Here is a 26,186-nt window from a genome sequence, read left to right as displayed (position 1 = left end):
AAGAACAGTAATTAATAAGAACAATAACTTTCAAGCTAGAAAGGGTAACACTATTCTTTATGTTGCTGTGAGGAGTGTGAAATGTTTTCGATTTTTTTTCCGGAAAAACTGCTGACAGCTAAGTTGACAGTTGTCAAGTGATTTTTCCACTTAAAATTTACATTTGTTATACTAATTCTTGATAGCGATTGGTCAAAATTGATAGGAAGGAAATAATCAGCAGAATTCTTAATGGTACAGTGATATCAAAGCAAACGTCCCAAATATATTAGTCTCTTTCAAGCTAAAAAGAGATAATTCTTTGACCTGTTTTGGGATTCTAAGCCAAATAGTAGAAAGTAAATTATTTTTTTTTAAATTACAACTAAATGACACTTTACCATTACCACTCGTATTTGAGATCTGACGTTTCGCTACCATCATCAACTTTCATATTTTCCAAACATCAACTATTTAACTTATTTGGCAACTCTGGCTTCTAGTCCGTTTTGACATTAGACAGTACTGTCTGCCAATTCAACATTTCTGATTGGAGGCCAAGTTCGAGGGTCCCCAGCAGCGTCAGCCAATCAGAACGTCGGCCGCACTCTTGATCTCAAGTTTCGCGCGTTTCCGTTTTAGTTCGTGGTTTGTGTGGGGCCGCTGCGGTTGTTGTTGGTGCCCGTCATGTTGAACGTTGTAAAAGGTCTTTGTGTTGTGATCTGACTGGAAAAAAAACAAATAATCAATTAAAACCTACTCGGTTGGGGTTGAGTTTGTTGTAATTGGTGGTATTTGTAACAGTGAAGTTTTTTCCGTAACCAGTCAGTGCTACAGTCGGGAGCCCCAAAAACAGGTAGGCAAAGGGTCATACATTAGTGATTTCCTTTTTTAGGAACCAGTAAGCTTATTTTGAGTTAGTGGAATTGAGACTGTTTAACAGCCAAGGGTCTGTAAAAGGTCAATTCAACATGGGGCTTAATAATTGACCTAGTTTAATTTTGATTGTCCATACAGTTATGATCCAGTCCTGTTGGCGTTAATTTTTGTTATAACGGCTTCCTACTTTCAGGACAAGTTTTAGTGGAATTGAACTTGTTAAACTGTAGGCAGTACTATGATTCACTGAAAGTTTATGCTGTCAAATTAATTTAAATCATTTCTTATGATGAGCCCTAATGTGCAGTATTTGCCTAAGTCACAATACTGTTTTTGGTTTGTGATTGGTCAAGAAAAAGCAGCAAGCTGAAAGTTGTTTTTTTTTTACCAATCACAAACTACCCACTATGCTGAGTTTTAGGCTAGGTTTTAGGTGAATGCTGCAAATATTCCAATGACCAAGTCAATGACAGTAATTCTACTTAATTATGATTTTTTCTGAAATGAAAATCTCAATGTATAAAATACCTTCGAAAATATGTACCATACTTTGTCAAATAGTCTCATTGATCTTATTAAAACAATGAAAGTGCTATCCAAACATACAAATTTAAAATTTTCAACTTGGCTGTGACTTGTAAGATAAACAACCTTGAAGAGCCAAGGCAACTAATTATTTGTAGTGCATAAACTGAGTCATAATGTGAGCTTAAAAATTTCATAAATTGTTATTAGAAAGTAGGTAGTAGATTGGTTCAGAGCCATTCGCAATCGACCCAGCAAATGACCCACATCCTACATCTCATTCAATAGCATTTCAAGCCTAAAGTGTAAATTCAAGGTCCAAATATTTAACTTTAAATATGATACTATTAATTTCTATTTGGCTCAATTATTATCCATATTCTTAGTTAGAGGATCCAGTTGTTTGTTTTTACTACAAAAAAATCAGGTTTTTCCTTGGTTTATAATTAGCTGGGTTAATTACCAGTTGCTTTACTAAATTATAAATAGCTACATGTGGCTATGTCTACTGTATATTAGTTTGTACAGAAGGTCTAGTGATATGTAAATATAATAATGAGAAAAACTGTAGGAAAAAACCTGTTAAGATTGTTTATTTTTGTTTGAAGTAAACTATCCTTTATCTAAAAGAGATAGTAGGTACTTCTAACAAAACTTATAATTTTCATTGCTCTAATTCACCCCATCAGAATCCCCCTACATTACTTAATTATTGCAAGAGTATGGTGAAATTAAATAACAGGTGCTTTTAGCTTTTAGACCTAATTTCTTATACAGCAGTTTGCAGTTATCTAGGGTAAATCAGTCCCAACCATAATAACTCAAGTCTTAACTGTATGGGCTCCTGTAGTTTCTAGATTGGAAATGGAATTTAACTTATGGCTTTTCTGAAGGTTCTCCAGTCATAAAACTTCTTGGGATAGACCAAACTTACTCATCTTGAATAAAACTGTCATTAATGTTTTATTATGAGTAAACTCCTGAGTAATTTGCCACGTCATCTTGGTCATATCTTCTAAACTTGTATGGGAAGTTTTCTGATGGTCACTTTTGCTTACAAAACTAATTTGGTAAACCCTGTTTGTTTGTTAATAGTTATTGGGAAAATTCAAAGATGCACGTGTCATTTGGTCTCAGAAATAATCAAAGGCTATACTACAATACTGTAACCACTAGCCTTTACTCTGGTAAACTAAAGTTGAACGCCCCATATGAGTCACTTAGACCCCATGCGTATTGTATTTAATGCAAGAAGTGAACAAGTTAATGCACAGTGCATGACAACAAAGCATTATTATTATGCCGTTCCCGTTTTTCTGTACGGGATTAATGATTTGTCGCTGTTCATAATTGTGTTTCATTGACCTCGGGCAACAGTCGACCTTCTGAAAATATCCAGTTTTGGCTCTACTTTTTTTTGAATCAAAGTGTTGATATGCCTAGCGTAAACATCCGCTCAAGCTTACTTCCGTTCAATCTCAAACCCAATCATTTTAGGAACCACAATGTTAGGTCATTACTAAAATTTTGATTTTTTAAAAGACATAAATCCAGTTTGAATTATAGTTGTACTTTACATTCGACCGCATTGAAACTATTTAAATCGTCTATCATTTTAATGGTCAACGCTCCTACTGTTTATAGTCGTACTTGGTAATAATAACGGTTTAATGATAGTATACCAAGTACCAGGAACACTTAAACCAGGAGCTGTTTACAACCGGTAAAAAGCCGTCTATGCCTTACATTTTGCTTGATCAATTGACATTACTTTTTATGTAGTGACTCTGTTATCTTTGTCTTTTTTTTTAGATTGTGGAGTAATCACCTGCACTTATCTCTTTGGAAAGGAATTTCTTTGACGTTATCTATCCCATATGAAGTGCCTCTTGTTTTTAAAATGTTTATCAAGTACTGTCGCTTTTTCAACTACATGAGAAATAAAACTCCTTGTGTCCTGGAAATTTTTGGGTTGGAGAAAGGGCGCTCCTACAAAGCTGGTCATGGTGGCCTCTTGCTAAGTCTTGATACTGCTATAATGATTTCAAGTATAATTAATACTTAACCAGCTTTAAGTAGTGTCATAAATACATACTCTAAGTTTATCAGTAAAGTGAGTTGAAACAATAAATTATTTATGTTCTTCAAACCGTTTCCTTTATGGGACTGTAATTAATCACAATGATTGTATTGATTTACTACATGACATAATGGTTAATTAGGTGCATTTAGAACTGGATTCAGTAGGTACTTTGTTAGGAAAACATCCGACTTTGCTGTTTATGTGGTTTTGTTTCTTTAAATAGAACTTTAACTTTTCCTTTATTATACTATAGGGTAAGAAAAAAGTACTGTCACAATGAGCTAAACACTTTGTAGTTTGTCATTAATATGGTGCTAATTAAATTTATACAAACTTGTGTAATTATGTACCAATACAAGGAGTAAATCATCTACCAAAAATTCTTAGGTACCTAGTATTTTGATCCCTATTAATTCCACAAAAGGCAAAAGAAACAAGTTATGTAAAAAGTGAGAATTATTTTCTTGACTTGTCCTTTTCAATTACATTTCGACTCGAATTTACTTTTTCATTATTGTCAATCATTTGAATTCTAAGCACCAAGTGGAAAAGCATCTTAATAAATTTTAGTTCTACTCTTCCAGGTACAAAATCATCTTTTTTGTTTTACCCAGTGTTTAACAAAGTGCACCAGCTGTTGGTTTCGCCACAGGATCAACTTGGAATTTAGGTCAAGAAAACTGTACAAGTATTTTTTTCAAGATTTTTTTTCCAATTACAATAATTTAGACTGGGGCCTTTGTTTGTTTTGATTCCTACGTGTTGCGTGTTTACAAGATCGGGCACGTGCTAGTAAAACCCATTTTAATTGTTTTTTTTTTAATGAAAGTTTATTAACTCATTTGTGCGGAGAAATACAAAAGTTTTCGAGAATATTAGGATGCATAGTTTTTAATAATTTTTTTTTAAATTTTTATATTTAATAATAATTTGTTTAAATAAATCAGCCCATATTTGTAACACATTAGGCATTTACGAATATTCTACCGGTAGATACCTGTTTAACCTAGAGCGTTCGAAAATTGTTTTTGGTAACTACCATTGCATGAATATACAGGTACCATAGGTAAAGGTAATAGGTAAGCGACCATAGGAAAACCGTGTAACTGACAGAGAAACGTAGATAATTGCATGCGTGGGACAAAGACAGTAAACGAAAAAAATACCAAGTAGGCCATATTTCCAGTGCGCTGTAGCAGTAAAAAAGTAGTAAAAATTAATTTTGTCCACGGTATTGGATACTTGGCGTTTGGCAACAGCGCGCTGAAAATACGGCCTACTTGATATTTTTTTCGTTTATTGTCTTTGTCCCACGCATGCAATTATCTACGTTTCTCTGTCAGTTACACGGTTTTCCTAGAGAGGTTCCGTCGATAAATTAAGAAAAACTGACTTTTGACAGGTTTTCCCTTAAAATTTAGAATCATAACCTCAAAAATTAGTTTATGGTTGACGGTTTGGCGGTTTGTTCCACAGTTTACCAAGCTTATGAGAGTGACCTGTTAAATTAAAATGGATATTGGAATATGTTCTGTTTGCGAGATGGAGGGAGAGTACCTATGCCGATATTATAAAACATTTCAACAATGAACATCTGGATACCAGATCTCAAAGACATAGGATTACCAATCGCGTTCTAAAATTCATTCAACCCTAATGAACCAGATCCTTAAAAGTTACACCGATTGTGGTAAACGGTGGAATTAGCAGGTATAATTTTCGTAAATGCCTCTTGTATACTAGGAGGTTCAATCTAGGAAGTGTTAAAATTTAATTGTTTTCGATGTAACCTAGAAAGTCAAATTTGTTCTGGTCTTGTTGTCAGGTAGCTCTTTTTTTACTTCACCGCATCCAATCGATTTTCTCTCTAATCAGACGGTTTGCACGCCCCATCTTTTGACTTTATTATGCAACTTTTCAATCACCGTTAATAATCAATATCGCGGTAGGAGACAATATTAGCGAATTTCAGTCAAACACCAGGAAATAATAATTTTACTAGAATTTTGCAACTGCTAATAATAACTAACTAATGTTTTCCTTTTTACAGGATCAACATGACCAACAATTGCCCCACTTCATTAATCTGACTGTAAAAATTACCAGAAAAAATTCAGAGTGTGATAAGGCACAATCTAATCTTTTAATTATAATCCTCCATCGCATCCAGGAATTAAGGAAAACATGAGTAATTACCTCAGTTGTGATACGGAGAGCCGATTAAACCGTTAGTCTTGAAACGTATGAAGAACCTTTAAAAAATAGTGCTCAAAAATGAAGAAAGACAAGGAGAGAAGAAGAGGAAATAGTGATAGACGTTCCGTGAACTTGATCAGTGCCGTGTTATCAGTTCTGTTGGTGGTTTTGGCTGCGCAACTTTCAGATGGGAAAGGTATAATATTGCAATTTTTCGTATTTTTACAATTCAACAATTATTTTGTACAGCAGCAGGTCAATTTGCTACCAAAATCAACCAAATCACCCGCAACCTGAACCTGGTAGTGTCCAGTTTGAACGTTAATGTCAACTACACGGATTTCGAGGACAATGCCATTTACCACAGCAGTACAAAGTTTCATTCGGGGGGGATGAAGGGATTGTACAACTTGACCGATTTGTTTATTAATGTTATCGCCCCTGATGATATATTGATGGATGGTAAGTCTGCAACTATTCTGGGATTTTATTAATCGTCACTAAATCGGGTCAGAAACAAGATGGTTGTGTTTGAGCGACATTTTTCAATAATTTTATCTGCCGCAAACTGCTGGTGACCTTAATAATAATCTATTCGCTGTAATTTTGCGGTAAGGAAAGTCCAGTAGAGCCGTTGAAATAATTATTGTAATCTTGGATTATTTTTGGTTTAGCGATAACCACATTAACATTAAATTACCAGAAAATTATGATTTTTATGTGTATAATATAATGTTTTAAATAGTGTATGATACTACGAATCATATACTAGATTTGAAATTAATAAGTTCTGATAACTAAGTTAATGAAAGCAGTCACTAGTGATGTCACTGGGTTTTTTTTTGTATCAACAAAGATAAAGCAAAGCTACTTCAATAATAGCTACATACAATACAAAGCAAATCAAACTTATGTTGTAATAACGTCCTTCCTGGTTGTAACTTTGCGATATAACCGTGACACAAAATGTGTGCAATTTTGTGGTTTGGTCAACATTAAACTAAAAACTTTATTGCCTGTTGTTTATTTCCTCGATTTCTTCTTTAACTTTTTCTGCTCTCGTTCTGCTGTATAGTCCGCGCAAGCAATCCGTTCGTGTTCACTTCTAGAACTCAATTTTCCCCACAAAATACGTCTCAATATTTCTCAGCATTGCCGATCTTTATAATCCGTTTAATAACTTCAATCCGAGATAACAAATTTGCAATCGGCTATTGATACCAATAAAAATCCTTTGTTAGTTTATCTGATTTTAATAACAATCATAATTTCCTAACCCGCAATTTCAGAATTCCGACAAAAAACAACTTTCTGGTACATAGAGTACGTGTTTTAGGATCATTACGGCAAGCCTCGGGACAAAGAACAACATTGACATTAACCGCAGGATTACGTAGCGGTATATAATACATCAACGTTGCTGAAGCGTTGAAATTTTTCAGGAAAAAAGTCGGAAGTGTTGACATTCTATTGTTTTTAACGACCAAAAATCGAGGCCATCAAAGGTCGACACGGTACGGTTACTGTTACAGTCACATGTTCCAAATGAAAGTGATGTAATGCTTAAATTTTTAGAAAAGTTGAAAAAAACAGTTTGCAAAAAAGTTTATGTAACTTTCATACAAATATGCTAGTTCCCTCGGCTTGTTGCCAATCGCAATCTAGTGCTCAATAAAATGGCATTTATATAATTATCTCACTTAATACTTTTAGAAATGTATTTTTAAGATCAGTTATCTGTTTACGTACTGATTTAATAGTTGAATAAAGGTTTTGAAGTCCTTGATCACTTTAGTTCTAGTTTAGACAAACAATTATTATTACTTAACCCCATTTTCTGGTTCTGCATTTCTCTGAGTTTATGACAACTCGAATGTGCCCTTCTGTCCGCAGTTCCTGCATTCAAAACACATGGAAAACGGCTTCGTTTAAACATTTTTGAGAACCATATTCTTAAATTTTTAAGCCATCATCTTCTTTCTGTTGGTCTTCTGCCATAAACTTCTTGGAGAACGCACTTTAAAAGGTGATATTTGATGGTGTTCATGACTTCCATATCACTGTCCTGTTGGTAACTTTTGTCCACCCATGATATTCTCAACATCCTCCTGTAAAGTTACATTTCAAAAGCTTCAAGTTTTTTCTGTGTTGCCTTGGTTAGTGTCATAGAAAACTGTGACTTGCTCCTGTGGATTAAAATAAGTAAATGTGACGGTTTTTTAATTGTTTGTCACATTCAAAACATGTACCTACCTGTCTATAACATTATTGTACGTTATCCTATTTTTGTTTAATTTTCCGCATAGCGTTACGACTAGAACATAATAAACACTTTCTAGCTGGTTCTTTTGACGTTGGCGACCCGCCAAAAACTGAATATTTCTGCTGCATTTTATTGTTTACGCAATTTGGGCCGTGTTATAACGGATTACCGCAACTGTCGGTCGTAACCTAGTTCAGGTCCAGTCATCTTTCCTGTAAACTTATTCGATTTCCGTGCTAAACTATTTCGATTTTTCCAGGTTTGGTCAAGATTGACAGCGACAATAATGTCAGCTTTCAAGTCAAGGATGGAACGGCCATTGCAAAGTACTACGCAAGCTTGGTAGCGATCGTCGTTTTTTTGGTGGTGTGCGCGTTGCTGTTTCCTTTTTGCGGCGTTTGCTTTTGCTGTTGCCGTTGCTGCGGCAATTGCGGCGCCAAACCTCTACCATCCGATAAAAAGAGGGATACCAGCCGAAAAGTGATATTGGCTGTGTTGCTGATTATGTGCGGTACCGGTTTACTGTAAGTATACACAAAGAGAATGGATTGAAACATGAGAAGAAGTCTTGCAAATCAAAAAAAAAAAACAAAATCTGTGTAATAAATTGAAAATTAAACAGAATTTAGCAGCTGCATTCTGAACATTATGGTCTCTTGCAAAAAAACATTTCCGAGATATTCGACTTTTTTCTTTCAAAAATACACCCAAAATATTGGTTGTCTGGTTAACTTTTTTTCGGAGAATCGTTATTTTCTTTGGCTCTTCATAATAATAGTATCAAACACTTTTACTGGTTAATTTTTAATTGAAATTTCATTTTTTTAATAATTAAAGAAATTGCACTTCCTTTTACTATAATGGTCTCTTGTATCTCATACTTTCATAATATTACATTTTATAAATCTAAAATAGTCAATTTATTTCTAGAACACTTTATAGTCACCACAATGGCACTCGATTAAGCGTACTTAATAAGTTTTTTAAATCTTATTACAGTATTAGGTTGAAGTTTCCGCAGTTCGAAGCAAAAAAAAGCACGTTTCTTTTATAAGAAATTAATTATTAGTATCTCGATAGCACTAAGGCCGATTGGAAAGTGAGCAATTTAAGTACCTACTTGCAAGCAGTTAAAGCTTTTTTAGTATTGGCGATTGGAGAGTGACCTTACAAAAACGTTAATCATTTCGTAATTATTGTAGTCAGCCAGAAAGGAATTTCTGATTATAGGACTTTCTCGTTTGTGTTTTGAGGAGAAAGGTTCTCAAAACAAGGGACTTTTTGGTTTATGGTATTGATTTTTATATCAAAGCTAGTTTTTTTTATTCATTTTCTGGTGGATTTGTCACTAAACAGGTTTGGATATGCTTTTTCATTAACTATAGACCAAATGTTAACTAATTACACATCCGTGTCCTTAATAACGGTTTGATGGTGAAATCCAAACGTTTCCAAACCTCTTTTTTATAACATCTACTTCTCTAATGTAACATCTGAATATCGCGCGGGCAAACCTAAGTAATCGTGACGTCAAACTGCAATCATTTCAATGTATAATCGATGCTTAACCGTTTAAACTTTTTTTGCCTTGAAGTACTTCAAATATTGGCAACTTTAATACTGACTGTATCTATAAAAAGTGAAGTTAGAAAATTAGTAAAGTTGGTTTAATGGGGATAGTGTCCATCCTTACTCAAGACAATTAAATGTTTAGTATGACAATGACATTGAACAACAAGACTTGATCTGGTTTGGAGGCTTTTTATATTACGATTAGAACTTTTAGCATGATGTTAACAAGTGGTTTAAACTTTATTGATATAAATCTTTAATTACTACAGTGTGTTTTAATGAAATACAACTAATAAAAACATAACAATAATCAAGAAACAAGGTCTGTTCGCAGAGGCAATCCGTGACTAGTTTCCGACTCAGAAACAGTAAATGTCAAATTTCATTGACTGAATTCTCATGTATCTATGACGTTTTCTGACTTGTGGCCAGTGGATGTAACTGTTTCTCTGATTACTAGTCGTCTAGAATACGTCCTGGGCTGCTGACACCTCCAAATCCTAATAAAACAGCATAGTAAATTTTCCTTCAAAGTGTCTGAAAGAAAACCTGAATTTTTTTTCAGGAAATGACCGCAAGAGTGTTTTAGCTAGCTCTCTCGACTTAACCGTTATAAAAGTGTGTGTGTTGAGGAAATGACACTCACAACTTTGAAACCAACATGTGGCAACGTTGTCACTTTCAACTATTGTTTTCTATTCCAGTTTTTGCATCGTGTGCGCTTTTGGTAGCAACCAGCAACTGAAAGACGGACTGGACGAGTTGCCCGACAATTTGGAGACCAGTTTGACGGACACCAAAACCTACATGAACACCACCATTCAACAGATCAACAATTTGCTCCAGGTCAATTATAAGGAGTTTAGCGACGTGTTATTGAACCTCATCAGCAGTGAGTCGTCTGGATTTGTTTTAAATATTATGACGTTAAGTGGATAAATCGTAGACGGGTCCGAAATCGCCATGAACCATCTAAAGGATTTCACTAATGCGTCCGCCGTGTCCACAATAAACGACTTTGTGAACAGTTTGGACACCGTGAACGCAACGCTGCACACTATGAAAAGTGATACAAACGCGTTAAGGGTGTACGCCTCACAGTTAAATGATGGTGAGTTGGAGTTGTTGATTAAAATTTAAGAAGTAATTAGAAACGTTTTCCAGCTTTGCGGAAGGTGAAACGAGATCTTACCTCGACATTGAACTCTTGCATTTTAGACGAGTGTAAAAATTTGGAAGCCAAAATCGCTCAACTTCAAACCAATATAGACTTCAATCAGGTAATTACATCATTACAGCATTTAATCTGTGGGGTTTTGCACCGATGATATTCATAACAGTATTGCACTAAGAAAACTGGGTATAGTATTTTTAAGGCCCCAGCTGACGAAAACAAAGTCATGAATATAAAGCTTGTCCGGGGAGGTGTTAAGTTTATCATTATCAAGTGAATGAATTAACTAAAGGAGAGTAGTTTTATCAAACAGTGTTGCCAAATTATGTTTTTTTGACAGTTATGATATCACATTTTACACTAAGACCTAATTCTTGTTCTTTTAATTGTTACATGCAGTACCTTGACAGGTATTTTCCTAGGGTAAGTCAACCGCATGCGTTTTGGTAGAACGTTGATATTAGAGCAGTTTTCCCACCTGTTTCAATTGTTTTTGCTACTGATTTGCGCGAGTTGCAAGCTTTGACGTTAATTTTTGTGAATAATTCATAAGCACGTTGTTCCAATTCGGGTTTCAAATTTAATTTGCTCAAAATAAATTCAAAACCGCATATTATTTCGTGGATTAACAAAATACTAACAAATTATTAAGGCATTTTTTTCCAAAAATACATTTTTGAGAATTCTCTCTCTATCTTCTCTACTTACGTATTATTTGGAAAATGATTTTATGAATAACTTACAAAGGTGGCGCCGTTGCAACTAGTCAACCCCTTTTTCCAATCTACATATTACGATAATTGTAACGTTGTTTAGGTTCCGGATGTATCTGAAACTATCAAAAGTCTCGACGATCTGCAATTGGACATAATTAAAACAAATATCCAAGAGGGTATAGACAGACTTGGTGACATTCAGAAACAAATCGATGATCATCTAACAGATGGCCTGAATGAGGCCAGCGCTCAAATTAACGAAGCGGGAAAAATAATCAACGAGAATTTGGACAGCATTACTACTGCAGTGAACGACGTGAAAACCCAGATCGATTCGGCGGCCAATCCGGTACTGGACAGTATGCGTTCTACAATTAATGTAAATGGAGACCGTCGTTACTATGTTGGTCTGACTGTGAGCTGCGTGATGTTATTGGTCACCGTTTGCATCGTGTTTGGACTGATTTGCGGCGTGTGTGGTAAAAGACCGGACGGTTACAGCGACAACTGTTGCAACAAAGGCAGTGGCAGCAGCTTCCTCTTATGGTAAGTTTGGTTTTATGTCACAGTTGCTTTTCTAAAACCTATTAAACATCATTCAATAAGTCCCGGGACCAACTAAGAAAAACAATTATTTTTCATGAAATTCGACTTTATTCATCAATATAGTTCCCTTCTAGAGTGATACAATCATTCCAACTTTTCTATACCATGTTTATAGAACGAATTTTTCCTTGGCCTCAAAATACGCTTTAGTTTCAGCGATGACTTCCTCAATTGATTGATATTTCTTTCCCTGGAGCATTTTTTTGAGGTCTGAAAACAGCCAGTAGTCGCTGGGGGCCAGGTCTGGACTATACGGTGGGTGGGGAAGCAATTCGAAACCCAATTCGTTGAATTTGACCTTCGTTTTTATGGATTTGTGACACGGTGCATTGTCTTGATGAAAGAGAATCTTTTTCTTCTTCATATGGGGCCGTTTTAGTGTGATTTCATCCTTCAATCGGTCCAATAATGCACAATAATAGTCGCTGTTGATTGTTTTTTCCTTTTCCAAATAGTCAATGAACAATATACCGTGTGTATCCCAGAATACAGAGGCCATAACCTTGCCAGCCGATTGTTGCGTTTTTACTTTTTGGTCGCTTTGGACGGCTTTCGCCGGGTCCAGTCCACTCAGATGACTGCCGTTTTGATTCAGGTGTGTAGTGGTGGATCCAGGTTTCGTCCATGGTCACATATCGACGCAAAAAATCCTTTTTATTACGGTTAAACAGCTCCAAATCATCAATTCGTTGTTGTTTTTGGTCAATAGTGAGCACTCGCGGCACCCATTTCGAAAGCAGCTTTCGCATACCCAAATGTTCATGCAAAATTGTTAACACACTACCTTTTGATATCTTTGAGGCCTCAGCTATCTCACTCACTTTCAGTTTACGATCAGACAATATCATTTTGTGGATTTTTTTGATGTTTTCTTGAACAACAGCCGAATTTGGGCGTCCAGACCGTTCAGCGTCAATTGTGTCTGTACGACCGCGTTTAAAATCAGCAAACCACCTACAAATCGTTGTTTTCGATGGAGAAGAGTCCCCGTAACATTTTTCAAGCCATTGTTCTGTTTGGACGGTGTTTTTTCCCATCAGGAAACAGTGTTTAATCAGCACACGAAAATCACTTTTTTCCATGTTTTAAAAAAACTCACAAGTTGTTCACTTTAAAAAATTCTCACAAACAAAATATTGGAGGGAATGAGCTCAGGATTTGACAGCTGTCGTTTGAAAGATGATACTTCAAGGGAAAAATATAAAAATGCGATTTGTAGTGCCACCTGTGGGTTAGTCCCGGGACTTATTGAATGATTAGTCACTGATTGTATAATTTTCAGTGCTGTGGTCATAATGTTCCTGTTCGGTTTCATTTTGTCGCTGGTCACCTTGGTCAGTTTACTTGTCGGGGTGATATCGGAAAAAACGCTCTGCGACCCGTTGCGCAATCCCGATCCCACTAAATACAACGTTATCCAACTGTTGGACGATTACAATCTAGACTTGGGAGTGGACGTGACTCCCAGCGTGATGTTGTCCAATTGCCATCAGAACAAAAGCATTTATAAAACGTTCAATCTGGAATCAAAGTTTGACATAGACGAAATTAGAAGTAATTACGATATTTCCGATGCTTTAGACAAATTAGATCTTAGCACTATCACTATTGGTGATATTACGCTGGTGAGCGACGAAACGTTTGAAATGTTGCGGAAATTCACTCCCAACATTGATGTAGACACTTTTATAGACGAGGTAAGTGACAAAGTTTAAGCACATTTTTATTGCATGATTGCAGATTTTTAGACTTGTGTAAACAAGTTTGTTATTTCTGTTTTGATGTATAAAGTGGCGTTTTTAATGTATTTATTTCACTTATAGTTATCGAGCAATTTAACCAACTACAATCTGAGCGAATTGGCCAACAGCTTGCAAAGCATCATATCATCTCTAACAGGTACTGACTCTGCTACAGTAGAATTACGTTCGGCATTACAGCTCAGCCTGCTTCACTTGAATACTTACGACGAGAAACTAATCAAACCCATGAAGCAGGTGTCGATTGATTTAACGGTAAGTTTTTTAGCTCATTTCTGTAAATATTCTGCAACAAGGAATTTGAATTTTTAGGAGAACGCCCGTAATTTATCGGAGCAACTTAAAATGGGTCACGATAGTTTTGAGGACGCAATTAACAACTTGGCCAATGAGGTTCAAGAAGCGCAAACTGCTCTATCGAACAATGGAAAACAGATATTGACGGAGGTATTTTATCGAGTCTGGTTTGGTGTATTTTCTTTTGGTCTAATAGTTGTTCATTTTAACAGACGGCTAATTATTTTGTCAACGCCACCATAGATCTGATCAATGACTTCGTCGACCGAGTGTCTGACCACGTAGAAAAACGGATCGGTCAGTGTGGTCCGCTCAGTTTAAGCATTAACGCTACCCTGACTGCTACTTGTGAAAAAATTTTATTGCCATGGGTGAGCACTAACCTAATCTAACCTATCAAGAGTTAAGAATACAAGAGGTATTATGGACAGTTTGTTTCAATAACTTTGATAACATTCTGATTAGATGTAACTTTTTTGTTTTTAAAGATACAGGAATGAATCAAAAACCACATTTTTGTTATTTAAAGAAAAAATCAAAAGACCAACGATTTTGAGGGATTATTTATTGGTTTTTGTTGAATTTAGTATGTAGTGTCTCTCAAGGTATTTTTTTCCAAAGTAAGCATTTAACCTTTATGAATATTAGTTTCAAATTTCAATTTAAAACAATTCTAGGAAGGTTTAAGATATTTGCAGAAGATTCTGGCACTTTTTAGAAGGTTGTCAGAACATGTAAACAATAGTCCTAGAGGCCTCTCTGGCACTTTTAAGTTTAAGAAGGTTCTCAGTAGCATTTAAGCACAGGTCACACAGGCTGCTTGCCAGCGGTTGACAATGGCCGCTGTCTGCTGGCAAAAGTTGGACAAGTTCAACATTGTCAGCCGCAAACAAATACTAGCTGGCTGATGATGCTAGCGGCGAATTTTCTGGTCCCACCATGCTGATAGTGGTTGCTTCTAAATTCGCGGTTGGCTAGCAGCCTTGTGTGACCGGTACTTTACAGCGTTTACGCCATAAGCAAGCAAATAAACACATGATTTTTTCTTGCAATTTTTAGAACGGTTTCTGGTTCAGTTTATTCTGGACGATTGTCCTCTACGTCATCACGATAATAATTGCTGTGAAGCTCGCCAACCTCTATCAGAAGCACAAGCCTTATGATCAATACATTGAAACGTAAGTATATTATATATTTATTATACTAGTAAATTAGTCATTTTGTATATATTATAATATTTAGTGTACTTGTGTACTGTTGGGCTTCTAAGAATAACAGATATTCAAGTAACCAAAATGTAGATGTTTTAAGTAGACATATTACTTTGTATATTCTTGTGACTCGATCAACAAAAGTACGCTGGATGTTCTGAAAGTCATTCTGATAAATACATACGGTTGCTGGTTGACTCACCGTACATAAAAGTCTGCGGAGCACGAGAAAATCATAATTTTCTCTTAATTTTAATACTTATTGACGTTTATTTGGTAGTTTTAATGTGAAACTCACTGTATAATTGTCTATACTGGTTTGTGGATGTTCTCTTGAAAGTAATCGCAGCTTATACTGACTACCCCTACCCCCCAACCGCTTTGTTGTGGATGTGCCTGTTTCTGTTGATTTTTAAAATGTCCCTTTTTTGTGTTATGTTGCAGAGAGTATTTGTATGACGCGTATGCCGATCGGGGGGATAATATTCCCTTGAACAGGTGAGTGTCCGCATGACGGGTGTAGTGTTTGGGGCGGAAAAACTAAAAACGTGTGTTGTGTCGCTTTTTATTTCTGAGTTGCAGTTGTTCAGTCGATCTGACAACGTCGCAAAAATCCAGCTTAGTCTTGTATAAAACGCGTTTGTGATTGGTCAAGAAAAAGCAGCAAGCTGAAAGCTGCTTTGCACCCACTGTGTTGCAGATTCTTCTGTGGTTTAAAATTATATTTTTAGGCAAGATCCAAAATGACTAAGGAAATTGTAATTGTCTAAACCAAAATTGAGTAACTATATTAAAGGAACCAAAGAGTGACACAACTTTTCACCAAACCCTGTACATTTTCGTGTAATGTTTGTTTTGTACGCTTAGCACCCCTTTAGCTAGACACGCTTTCCTTTTCAGGGGCATTAAATAACAACCGAGAATTTTCTTCTCCCCTTGATCTTTTATTAACAGACTATGGCAAAAATCAAACTAAAATAGGATGGGGAGCGTTTCTTCTCACTGTCAAAACATTTAGTACTTTTGATATTCGTCATAAATATGTGTTGCGTCTGGTTTATGCTAATTTACACTAACTCACTCCTGTATACTAACTAAAACGCGTGTTTTCGTGTAATAGTCTCTTGTAGTGGGTTTAATTTTCAGTCACGGAGGCAAGAGGAAGAAGAAGGGCAAAAAGTCAAAGCGGTACGAAGAGAGACCCGCTTCAGGACGCGATTACCCCAGAGATTATCCGGCTGGATCTCATCCACCTGACGGTCGTTATGCGGATATGGCTCCCAAGTAAGTGATTAATTGTTGTAAAGTGTTAAATTACAGTTTTTAGTCAAACTGATCTAGTATATTCGATTGTTTAGCTTATAGAAAAGTAATGTTTAATGGTCCAATTTAGGTCAAATTATTGTTAAAATGTCTTTTTTAGTCAATTTAATTTCGCAAGACCCATGGAAATGGGTCATGATCACAAAAAAATTGCAACTTTTTGTTTTATTGCAGTTTAGCAAACCCTATAGGAAGGCAACACCTGCAAAGTCAACACTTACAATCAACCAGGTTCTAAACTAAACACATTTATACGTAATTTTCTGTTAATTACTACCTCTAACTGTAGGTATAAAAAAATATATTCTTAGTTTCAAGTCAATATTTTTTCTACGCTCAATGTGGCTTATTTTGACCGTGTCGCTTAAATCGTTTACAACTTGAAAGGGTTTTTTGCCTATTGTCTGTCGTCTGGCTTGTTTTGTTAATTGTGGCTTTTCCCTGTTCATTTTAGGCACTGGGAGGATTTTCCCAACGGGGGCCCGCCGCGCTACCAAAGAGCCCCGACCGAGTACGAGAGACCGCCGCCGTACTACTTCCCTGGCAGCGGCGGGTAAGTAATTTTGATTGTGTTTCTTAATTCATGAAAATAATGTGTGGCAGCACTGCGTTGCGATTTTTGATATTCAAGTATGTTTTAATTACTACAAATATTTATTTTACTCAAAAAACAAACAGATCTAAGCAAAAAAATCCACCGCTACACTTGATAGTAGCTTAACCAAAAAAATTGTTAAACGCGGCGATGCCAGTTCTAACTTTTTTTTTAAACTTTACTAATACTCTTGCAGAGATCACTAAGATCAAAATCAAACCGACTGAAGGTGTAAAAAAACCGGACAAATCTGTACAGACTGAATTCTACTTTTTAGTTTATATTAATTTGTTGTTTTGGTTATTAACATCTTAGGAAAATTGACTCTAATAACGAGATTATCGCATACACTTACACTATAGGTTATTGACCCATTTCCAATTTGTGATAATGCTGTTTGTGAGCCTGGCTCGCGGTGCTTAGAGAGATGTTCAGTGTGTGTAAGTGTTTTGAACACTAATCGTGCTCAATTTAAAACTATTTTTGTATTGTAGCCGCACTTTAAACGTTTCAGCTATATGTGTTCTTGTTACGTACGTGATTTAGGAAATTTTTTTATCTCGGAAAACGTGCACTTGTACATACTACACGTGGACACTTACGTGGTTGTCAGTAGGCGCAAGTTCGGACATTCCCAATTTTTTGTGCTCGCACCGAAATTCAAATAACAAAAGCAGCACAGACCCCCACTCAATTTAATGCATTTACCTGTAATGTTTACATTGATAAAATACATATATTCGTCAGTATTTTAAGATACTTTGTAAGACTTTTACGTGTTCTCATCTTGATCGAATTTTTAGTTCGTGCTCAATTTACGCGAGAGACGAGGCCAAATTGTTGCCATATTGATTGAACAACTCTTGTATTTATTACGTGTTATTTAAGTGAATATAATTCCTGTGTTTATAATATGTATACATATTAAAAACTTTGAAAAAGTTTATTTTGTTTTTTTTTTTTTATCTTGTAGATCCTCCCGTATTGTAGGTAGGTATTTCCCTTCAATTTGGTAATAAGTGCTTCTTCACTAACAACCAAAACTTGTATAACCTTATTACATTACACACACACTGGGTGAAAAAAAACAAAACGTCAAATTTCCTGTCTATTGACAAATAATTAAATAGCGATAAAACGAAATTAATTTATTGTAAAATAATTAGAAAATACGGATTTCACAATATCTCGGTACTCTTCGGTTGTACCAACCCTATTATACTATATCACCATAACGAGGTGGTCATGGAGGAGTTGGTTTTAATTATACAGGGCGATGAGGAACTTAGTAAATTTTATAGTTTTTCTGTTCACATTCTGTTTAATCACTGCCCTGTACACACTAGGCCTTTTAAGATTTTATATACAGTGCGTTTTTTTTAACGCGCAACATAGGATTTTACGTGTTAAATTTTTAAGCTTATGTTGGACCATGTTATTTTGGAACTACAGGTATAAAACTTGGAAGATATGTCTTCAGTACCATGAAGCTTAAGTAAGACCACCAATTCGGTCTAAAAAGTGTTTACAAATTAGCAAAAAGTCATCTTTTTTTGGAACATATTTTATCTTTCCATATTCCCTGTATGTATGTTTACCTGCTATCTGCCCTGTCAGTATCAAAAACAACACCTACCATACATACAGGGAGTATAAAACTTTTCGAAAGAAGATGACTTTTTGCTAGTTTGTAAACACTTTTTGGACCGAATTGGTGGTTGTACTTAAGCTTCAGGGTACTAAAGACACACTTGTCAAGTTTTACACCTGTAGTTCCAAAATAACATGGTCTAACATGGACTTAAAAATTTAACACGTGAAATCCTATGTTGCGCGTTAAAAAAAACGCACTGTAGAAGTAAATGATGAACTAGATTTCAAACCATTTACCAAATACTCTGTGTGTATACAGGGTTGCCCGGTAAAACTGACTATAATAATATAATGTAGTAAAATAAATAAATATTTGATCTAGCGTATCGTTTTCCTGGTATTAAATCGTCTTAATGGTAAGTACGCATGTACAGTATTTGCATAAATCGCTGCACTGTTGGCTTGTGATTGGTCAAGAAAAAACAGCAAGCTGAAAGTTTTTGAGCAATCACAAACTATCTACTGTGCTGGAATTTAAGCAAATGTTGCACATGTGGACTTACCATTAACATAAATGATAATAGCGTGAGTGAATACCTACAACCCCCAGGACCACGTTTAACTGTTTTCTCCATATGGTGGACAATATCGGACAAAAAATCCATAATTTAAAAAAAGAAATTATCTACTCATAAATACGCAATGCCAATCAATGTATACGCACAATCGGGGGTAAACCTAATAAAAAATATTTATAAACGACCGGGGAGAATTATTACAGCAGTCTTTCGTAAAACAACAAGTACGCCTGAGCGCCCAGTACTTTCGATTCGGGTACCTCGGACACGTAACTGTCGCTAATGTAGTACCATTTGCCCTGAGGCGGATTGGGTTCTCCGTCTGCGCCCAGTTCCAAACCTTTAATCTTTTCGCGCTGATTTTTCGGGATAAACTGCCATCGGGGACTGTTCTCGTCTAGCGGCGGGCGCACTTTGATGTAGGCGACGTAATGACCACCGTGGATCGAACCGCTGTGCTCCACGAGGCCGTACAATGAGTACAGGACCTTCGTTTGGCCTTGTTGCACCGTGGGCAGGTTTTGTGAGCGTTTCGAACAGAACGGACCCAAGTCTAATTGCGTTGAGAATTTTACAAACTTTGATACTTTGGCAGAACGGAAACGGCAAACCTGAAAAGAATGAAAAGAACATTCAGTTTTCCGGAAACTATTTATGCAGTCAAAACAAAGAAAATGAATGAAGGGAAAAGATAGAATTTTTCAACAAACAGTTAAATTGAATATTATCCTGACTTTCTGTGGGCATGCGTCCAACTAGCTCTAATAATATCCCCAACAAAAATTTCCATGAAATTAAATTGTTAAAACACTTATAAAATGAAACTTTGAAGTCAGTTGAAAATGACTCACCTGAAACCGTTTCAAGTGCAAAATGAGCACAGCGGGAGGATTGAAAATGAGCAATTGTTTGGAAGTGTCCGTGTAGACAGTTTTTTTGTTGCCGCTCCGTTTCGTGCACAAATCGCAGCCCACTTTGTTGCTGCCCATCATCAATTCGCACTCGGTGAACTGATTCAGACAGGACTCGACCGAGCATTCGTTTTCTTCGCATTGATAACGCGGCGCTAATGTCACCTCGTACGTGTTGCCACCGCTCGATTCGCAGTAATCTTCATCTTCCTCCATCTAAAAAATAATAATGAGACATTTTTTTTTCGGCAAGTCTAATCTGCTTTTAACGGCAGTTAACTTTAGCCGGGTCCTGGCCCTGTCAAATGTCATTAAAAGTCTGGGTAATGCTTGAATTTTTAAAGCTTAACCTTGGTGAATTATTTGACACCCTGTAAGTTGTTCTAAGTTTTGTGTTCAACCACAAAATATTTAAAAAAATCTTGAGAATGAATCTAAGAATTGCGCGAATTTCAATATTTCCTGAGGCAGAGAGTAGGTCAAATGTCAGTTTAATTTCTTATGTCAACGATAGAGTGTGTTGTTAAGTTGGGGGTAAAAACAAAAATACAACTATTACAAACTCTGCTACTGTTTTCGCGGTCTGAGTTTACCCGTGCGTCATCACCCTGTGATTTAGAAGTAGACATGCATTATTGACTTCATCCTTGTCTATTGTTCACTTTCAGAAAGGGTAAATGTCTAAGTGAATGTCTTCCATAAAAAACATTTACTGATTAGCGCTTCTATTTCAGTCATTGACAGTTTGACAACCATCGAAATTTATTTGATTTGTTTACTATTAATTCTTTTCCGTTTCCTTGTGTTGTTAATCATTTATAAAGTTTTCTATTTACCACACCACCACAGTTCTTTTAAGAGCTATTGTTTCTATGCTTTTAACATTCTGTAAGTACTTTCATAATATTATTATTTTTTTTATATCGGCTGTCACGATCTAACCAAAACTGGAACAATTACTAACCTGTTTTGAAAAAAAGTGGGAGTGTCTATTATGGTTTTTATTTAGCCATTTGGTTTTTCGTAAATTCGGAATTACTATTACAGTATTTTTTTAGAAAATGCCTGGAAAAATTCTCCACAGACCAGCCCGGCAGTTAATTCTTAACCTTTGTGAATATTTTGAATTGGAAAAAACTAATGGAGAACCTGTAGAAGCTTTATCATCTGTTCAGGAAGAAAATAAGAAATTTGAAGACCTTACATATTCTTACTGATGTATTTTTTTTGATACTAGAAGGTTGTAGCTGCTTTGAGAATTTCCCGCAAAACTGTTTATTCGATTCGGAAAAAACAAGCAAGTAATCTTATGATTTTCTCACCTAGAAAACGTAAATCGAGATGTTATCGACAGGCCAAGACCACTGATTTATCTGAAAGCATTAAAATGGATGTTCGAAATACATTATATGATATGTACAACGATAGTATGTTAATAATAGTAAAATATATCTACTTTTGTAAGAAACATCTATTAACATTTCATTGTTTCCAGAGACTGAGATTTTTGGGTTGCATTATAGATTTTTCATAAAAATTTCTTCAAACATATCAATAATAAAGTCACACAAAAAATAAAATAAGCGTCTAAAATGTTTTCCAGCGGGTTTAAAATAAAATAAGTGGATTGCAACCTGAAAATGAGATATGAGATACTACAGCATCACTCAGAATGTCTTATTGAATTTTTAATTTGTTGTATTTATTTTAGAGAAACATGTAACCATCCAGAACCTAAATCAAGAGCTTAAAGTTAAAGAAATACTACATATTGGTGATACATCTCTGCGAATTTTGGTAAATAAATTAGGTTTCAAATTTAGACGGAATTCTATGATCCAAACGGAGACTTCTCATAAATAAAAAATGTTATTTCGGTCAAGATATTTTTGATTTGCTTTGGTATAAGGTTGTTTTAGTGCAAATTGGCAGCCAAAGATCTCTACTTTCTGACTGACAATACACGTAAAATTTTAAACGTGACGAAGCTTTAGACACGCCCTTTTTTATAATATGAACACAACAGGTTTGTGGAAGAAAACTTGATTTGATTCATATGATTATAAATGACGTAGCCTTCGTGACGCACGGGTAAACTCACTCCGCGAGAACAGTATGACGGGTTTGTTCAAATTAAAACTCACCAACTCTGCTGTCGGATCTAAAGCGCACGCGCCTTCTCCATAAATATCGTTGATTTTTTTCGAATCGCCATCGTTAAGCAGACTTAATTTCTCCAAATCGACGTCCTTTAGGTCGACGTTTCGATCGGTGAAAGCCAACCTGGACACAGCTCGAGGGTACGTACTGAAACAGTTGTCACTGAAATAAACATCAAACTTCAACAAAATATAAATTACTTACCCATTTTGGACTTGGAATTCATCATCCGGACTAGTAGATTCTTGCAAAGGACTGCCCATGTCTACATTAGTTTCGCTGGACGCCGGACTATTATGTAAACTACTGAAAGCGTTAGGTAGAGCCGTTGGACTTGGCACGCCACTGTCGTCTACGTTTATCGTTCCCGGAGAATTAATCCGATTAGAATCAGGACTGCTGTTGTCTACTTTGTCCGAATTATAGCCAGATTCACTACCTTTGTTAGAGAAATCCTCGCCAGGCGGCGGCAGTGGAATAGCGTTACTACACTGTTCCTGCAAACCACCATTGGTTTAACTTAACTGCGATTACAAAAACTCATTCAAACCAAACCTCGACGTTGTCCTCCACATCAGCATCGGACTCTTCGCTATCAGACTTGTTCTCCATGCTCACGTCTGCGTCCTGCACATTGTTGCACAACAGCAAGTTGTTGTTTTTGTTGTGTTTCTGTTTTTTCTTTTTCCGTTCGGCTCTTTTCTCTTTTTTCACCTGGTGTTTAGACGGTTTATTGTCCTCGTTGTCTTCCGCCTTGCGACGTAATACCGGCGCCACTTGTTTTTCCGAAATGGGCAAACTATAAAGAAATAATGAAAATGCAAACATATATTCACAACAAACAAATAAAAAGAATTGTGATTGGTAAAAAAACAGCTTTCAGCTTGCTGCTTTTTGCCGAACAGTGCTGTAATTTACAATGTATTGCAATTCAAAGAGTTACCTTAAATCTAGGAACTTCTCCTCCCTATGAGACAGATGATAGCAAACTTGACACTGTAGAATGCTAACCAAAGCGCCGCGAAACACCTGCTCGGTGGCCAGCAGCATTTCTGACACTTGCTGACCATAAAACTTAACCACTTGTTTCTGTTCCTCCTCCACTGTGTTGGGGTCGGTTTTTTTGTTAAAACCTTTAAAAAAACCAAACATGAGAGCATTTTCTTTTAGCTGAAACATCCACCCACAACTAACCTAATTTCTCTAAAATAATTGCTTTAAACCTGCGCTGATCCTCCTCCCTCACGGCTTCTAACAAATGCCTCAACAGTTCATGTGCATCATGTTGATCCCCACCGCCAAATTGCGGCATTCGCCCAGTCAAACGGCTAAACAAATGCCTTGGATTGTACACTTCGGATCTGCCACTTTGCAATTCGTGCAGCGTTTCCGTCAAAGTTTGTGTTAATTGTCGCCAAGTCTCAGTATCGCCTGAAATTAAATCAACACTGTTGCCATGTTTTATCGCAAAACGAAGAGGGCAAGCAACTAACTCCAACCTTCTAAGGGCGGTAAAGACATAACCTCGTCCTTGTCCTTCAGTTTCAACTGACCACCGGGTAACTGAAAATGCTGCGATTTGGCCGTTTCGTCCAGCAGCTGTACCAAGTAGGGCGTTTGACCTAAACATTGCATTACTGAGTTGAAAAAACAAGTGTTTCCTAGATTTGTCAGTCCTCTGGCCCTGGGTAGATTAGATGAGTATGTACTGGTTGTTTTTGGAAAAGCTCCAGTACTGGTAGTACAATTAGGAAGTTGGTAGCTTGAGTCGTTTACCTGACAAGAAAAAAAAAATTTGGTTTGATCCAGTTTGGTAAAAATATTATAGAAATAAACTTAACAGTAAATATGGACATACAGTATACAGTTCTTTTGGTGCCAATTTACCCTCATCAACTTATTATGATAAGGAAGGGCACATGCAATATTGGTTTCATTCTTGTCTATTGATAACATTTAGAAAGTGTAAATATCTAATTGAATGTCTTCCACAAAAAAATATTCAATAATTAGATCTTTAATTTGATTTGTTTACTATATGATTCTGTTAATACTCATTTATAGAGCCCTGTATTTACCATTGCACCCGTTTTTTAAGATCTAGGGTTCAAATACCTAATCAAAATTAAGTACTTTAATATTAGCATTTCTTTATTATTCCTTACTGATGATATCTTACCTTAGATGAATAATCCACAATTGGTTTGTTTTCTTTAATGGAAGGACTCTGCTTCTTTAAAAACTCAACTGCCTCATCCAGTTTCTTCTTACGCGAAACATTAACCTCATTATCACAGTCATAGCACCAAATACTCCAAGTGGTGGTGTTTACACAAACCGCGTGACTATCCGAATGCGGTTTGTTATAGTGATCCAGAGCATGTCTACAGTTGGCCCTTCCACCAGCTTGATTGCCGCACCTCAAGCACAACCACAATGATCTGTCCAGCTCTATATCAGGCATATCCAGTGGTTCTTGCTTCTTGCACTCTTGGCATTCGAGCAACAGCCCCGACTTGGATACCAGCCGTTTCACCTTGGGAAAATCCAGGGCTTTGCTGATGTGATTGCATTCGGAATTGTTCTGGTTTTCATCGCCCGACTCGGACGTCCAGTCTGGACTCGCGGAGTTGTTGTGGTGTTTCTTTTTCGTCATTCTAGTAACTGAGGAAAATCGTAAAATGTTAATTTGTAAAAATAACCCTTCAGACCCAACACAATACACGTTGTGACTGGGCAAAATTTTCCAATGTAGAACATTGAAACAGAACCAAACAAAACTTACTCTGGTATGTCGCTTGATAGGTTCAGTGGAACTCTTCGAATTTTCACTGATAAAACGATTTAAACCAGCGATTTTATTTAAGTTTTTTGATAATCTTCTGTCTGGCAGTGCAAGAAAAGACTGAAGAGTGAAGAATAAAAAAAGAATGAATGAAATGAAGAATGAACTTGACTGACGGATGACGGAATCTGGAAGTGACATTTGACGATGGAGCGCTGACAAAAAATGGCAGCTGACTGTCATTAAAACATCAAAAAAAGTCAAAGTTTTAATGAAAATTTTATTTATTTTCAGTTTTAGTTGCGTCATTTTTCGTTTACTGTTGAAAAAGTAAAAGGAAAAGATGCATTTGGGAGTTTATTAATTTTAAGAGTAAATTTGGCAACAGTGCTGCAAGAACAACAAACAACAACAACTCACATAACCTACAAATGATAGTTGTTTGGTTTTGTTTTGCTGTGTTTACATTTTTATTTTTGAAGCTGGACTGGGTGTAGTAAACCTCAAAAACTACAACAAAATGTAAGGGCAAAATAATGCCACCTAACCCAACTATCCCAATTTGATTGTTAAACTTTTTAGGGCCTACCCTTATGAGCCTAAAAATGATGTAGGAAAAGCACAATTAATGGTTTGCCCATTCAATCCCACACACCAAATGGCGGAGAGTTCATTTCAACGGCATGTGATTCGATGCAGAAAAAACTATCCGAGCTATGTGTCCTGTCCATATAACGCCATGCACTTTTTTCCGTTTGTAATCCATTATAAAATATAATAGAGAAGAGTGATATTTACAAAATGTTGTAGGACCAGAGAAATATTGACAGCCCATGTGGCAAATTGTCCCTGTAAGCCATCACATTCAGATGAAAAAGTTAAGGAAAATCAAGAGCTGGTCCACATGGCTAATTTGAAAGATGTACGACTCTGGAACATGAGCGATGAAAACTGGGATGATGAGCTTTAAGTGTTTTCTT

At 36.2% G+C, this 26,186-nt stretch overlaps 2 protein-coding genes across 6 annotated transcripts; one reads left to right on the top strand and one right to left on the bottom strand.

The window, feature by feature from the left end:
• Nucleotides 1–621: 621 nt before the first annotated feature.
• On the top strand, nucleotides 622–18,125 carry LOC145738818 (prominin-like protein). 4 transcript variants are annotated; one of them, XM_081994012.1, is made up of 17 exons: nucleotides 622–835; nucleotides 5,517–5,858; nucleotides 5,915–6,124; nucleotides 8,185–8,449; nucleotides 10,202–10,389; nucleotides 10,444–10,608; nucleotides 10,662–10,777; nucleotides 11,488–11,933; nucleotides 13,276–13,690; nucleotides 13,817–14,008; nucleotides 14,066–14,200; nucleotides 14,263–14,421; nucleotides 15,110–15,228; nucleotides 15,706–15,759; nucleotides 16,408–16,545; nucleotides 17,039–17,137; nucleotides 17,376–18,125. In XM_081994012.1, exons 2-17 carry the CDS (start codon nucleotides 5,741–5,743, stop codon nucleotides 17,383–17,385), a joined length of 2,829 nt encoding a protein of 942 aa, XP_081850138.1. In that variant the 5' UTR covers nucleotides 622–835; nucleotides 5,517–5,740; the 3' UTR covers nucleotides 17,386–18,125. The 4 variants fall into 4 exon arrangements, with proteins under 4 accessions (XP_081850138.1, XP_081850063.1, XP_081850231.1 ...); XM_081993937.1 differs by having other exon boundaries at nucleotides 5,912–6,124; XM_081994105.1 differs by lacking the exons at nucleotides 17,039–17,137; nucleotides 17,376–18,125 and adding an exon at nucleotides 16,759–16,901 and having other exon boundaries at nucleotides 623–835; nucleotides 5,912–6,124.
• A 149-nt stretch (nucleotides 18,126–18,274) lies between these two features.
• Usp16-45 (ubiquitin specific protease 16/45) lies at nucleotides 18,275–25,374 on the bottom strand. Of its 2 annotated transcripts, none has more exons than XM_081994448.1 (10): nucleotides 25,207–25,374; nucleotides 24,601–25,085; nucleotides 23,915–24,197; nucleotides 23,616–23,852; nucleotides 23,365–23,554; nucleotides 22,977–23,220; nucleotides 22,626–22,918; nucleotides 22,406–22,568; nucleotides 20,202–20,477; nucleotides 18,275–19,961 (listed from the first exon to the last, which is right to left on the bottom strand). In XM_081994448.1, the coding sequence occupies exons 2-10, from the start codon at nucleotides 25,075–25,077 to the stop codon at nucleotides 19,548–19,550; spliced, it is 2,577 nt and encodes an 858-aa protein (XP_081850574.1). In that variant the 5' UTR covers nucleotides 25,078–25,085; nucleotides 25,207–25,374; the 3' UTR covers nucleotides 18,275–19,547. The 2 variants fall into 2 exon arrangements, with proteins under 2 accessions (XP_081850574.1, XP_081850662.1); XM_081994536.1 differs by having other exon boundaries at nucleotides 23,921–24,197.
• Between the last annotated feature and the right edge of the window lie 812 nt (nucleotides 25,375–26,186).

This window comes from Ips typographus, linkage group LG1, assembly GCF_016097725.1.
Source record: "Ips typographus isolate SLU linkage group LG1, UJ_Ityp_2.0, whole genome shotgun sequence".
Lineage (NCBI taxonomy): Eukaryota > Metazoa > Arthropoda > Insecta > Coleoptera > Curculionidae > Ips > Ips typographus.
The sequence above is the reverse complement of the archived record's forward strand: the minus strand, read 5'-3'. Positions and strand labels throughout refer to the sequence as shown.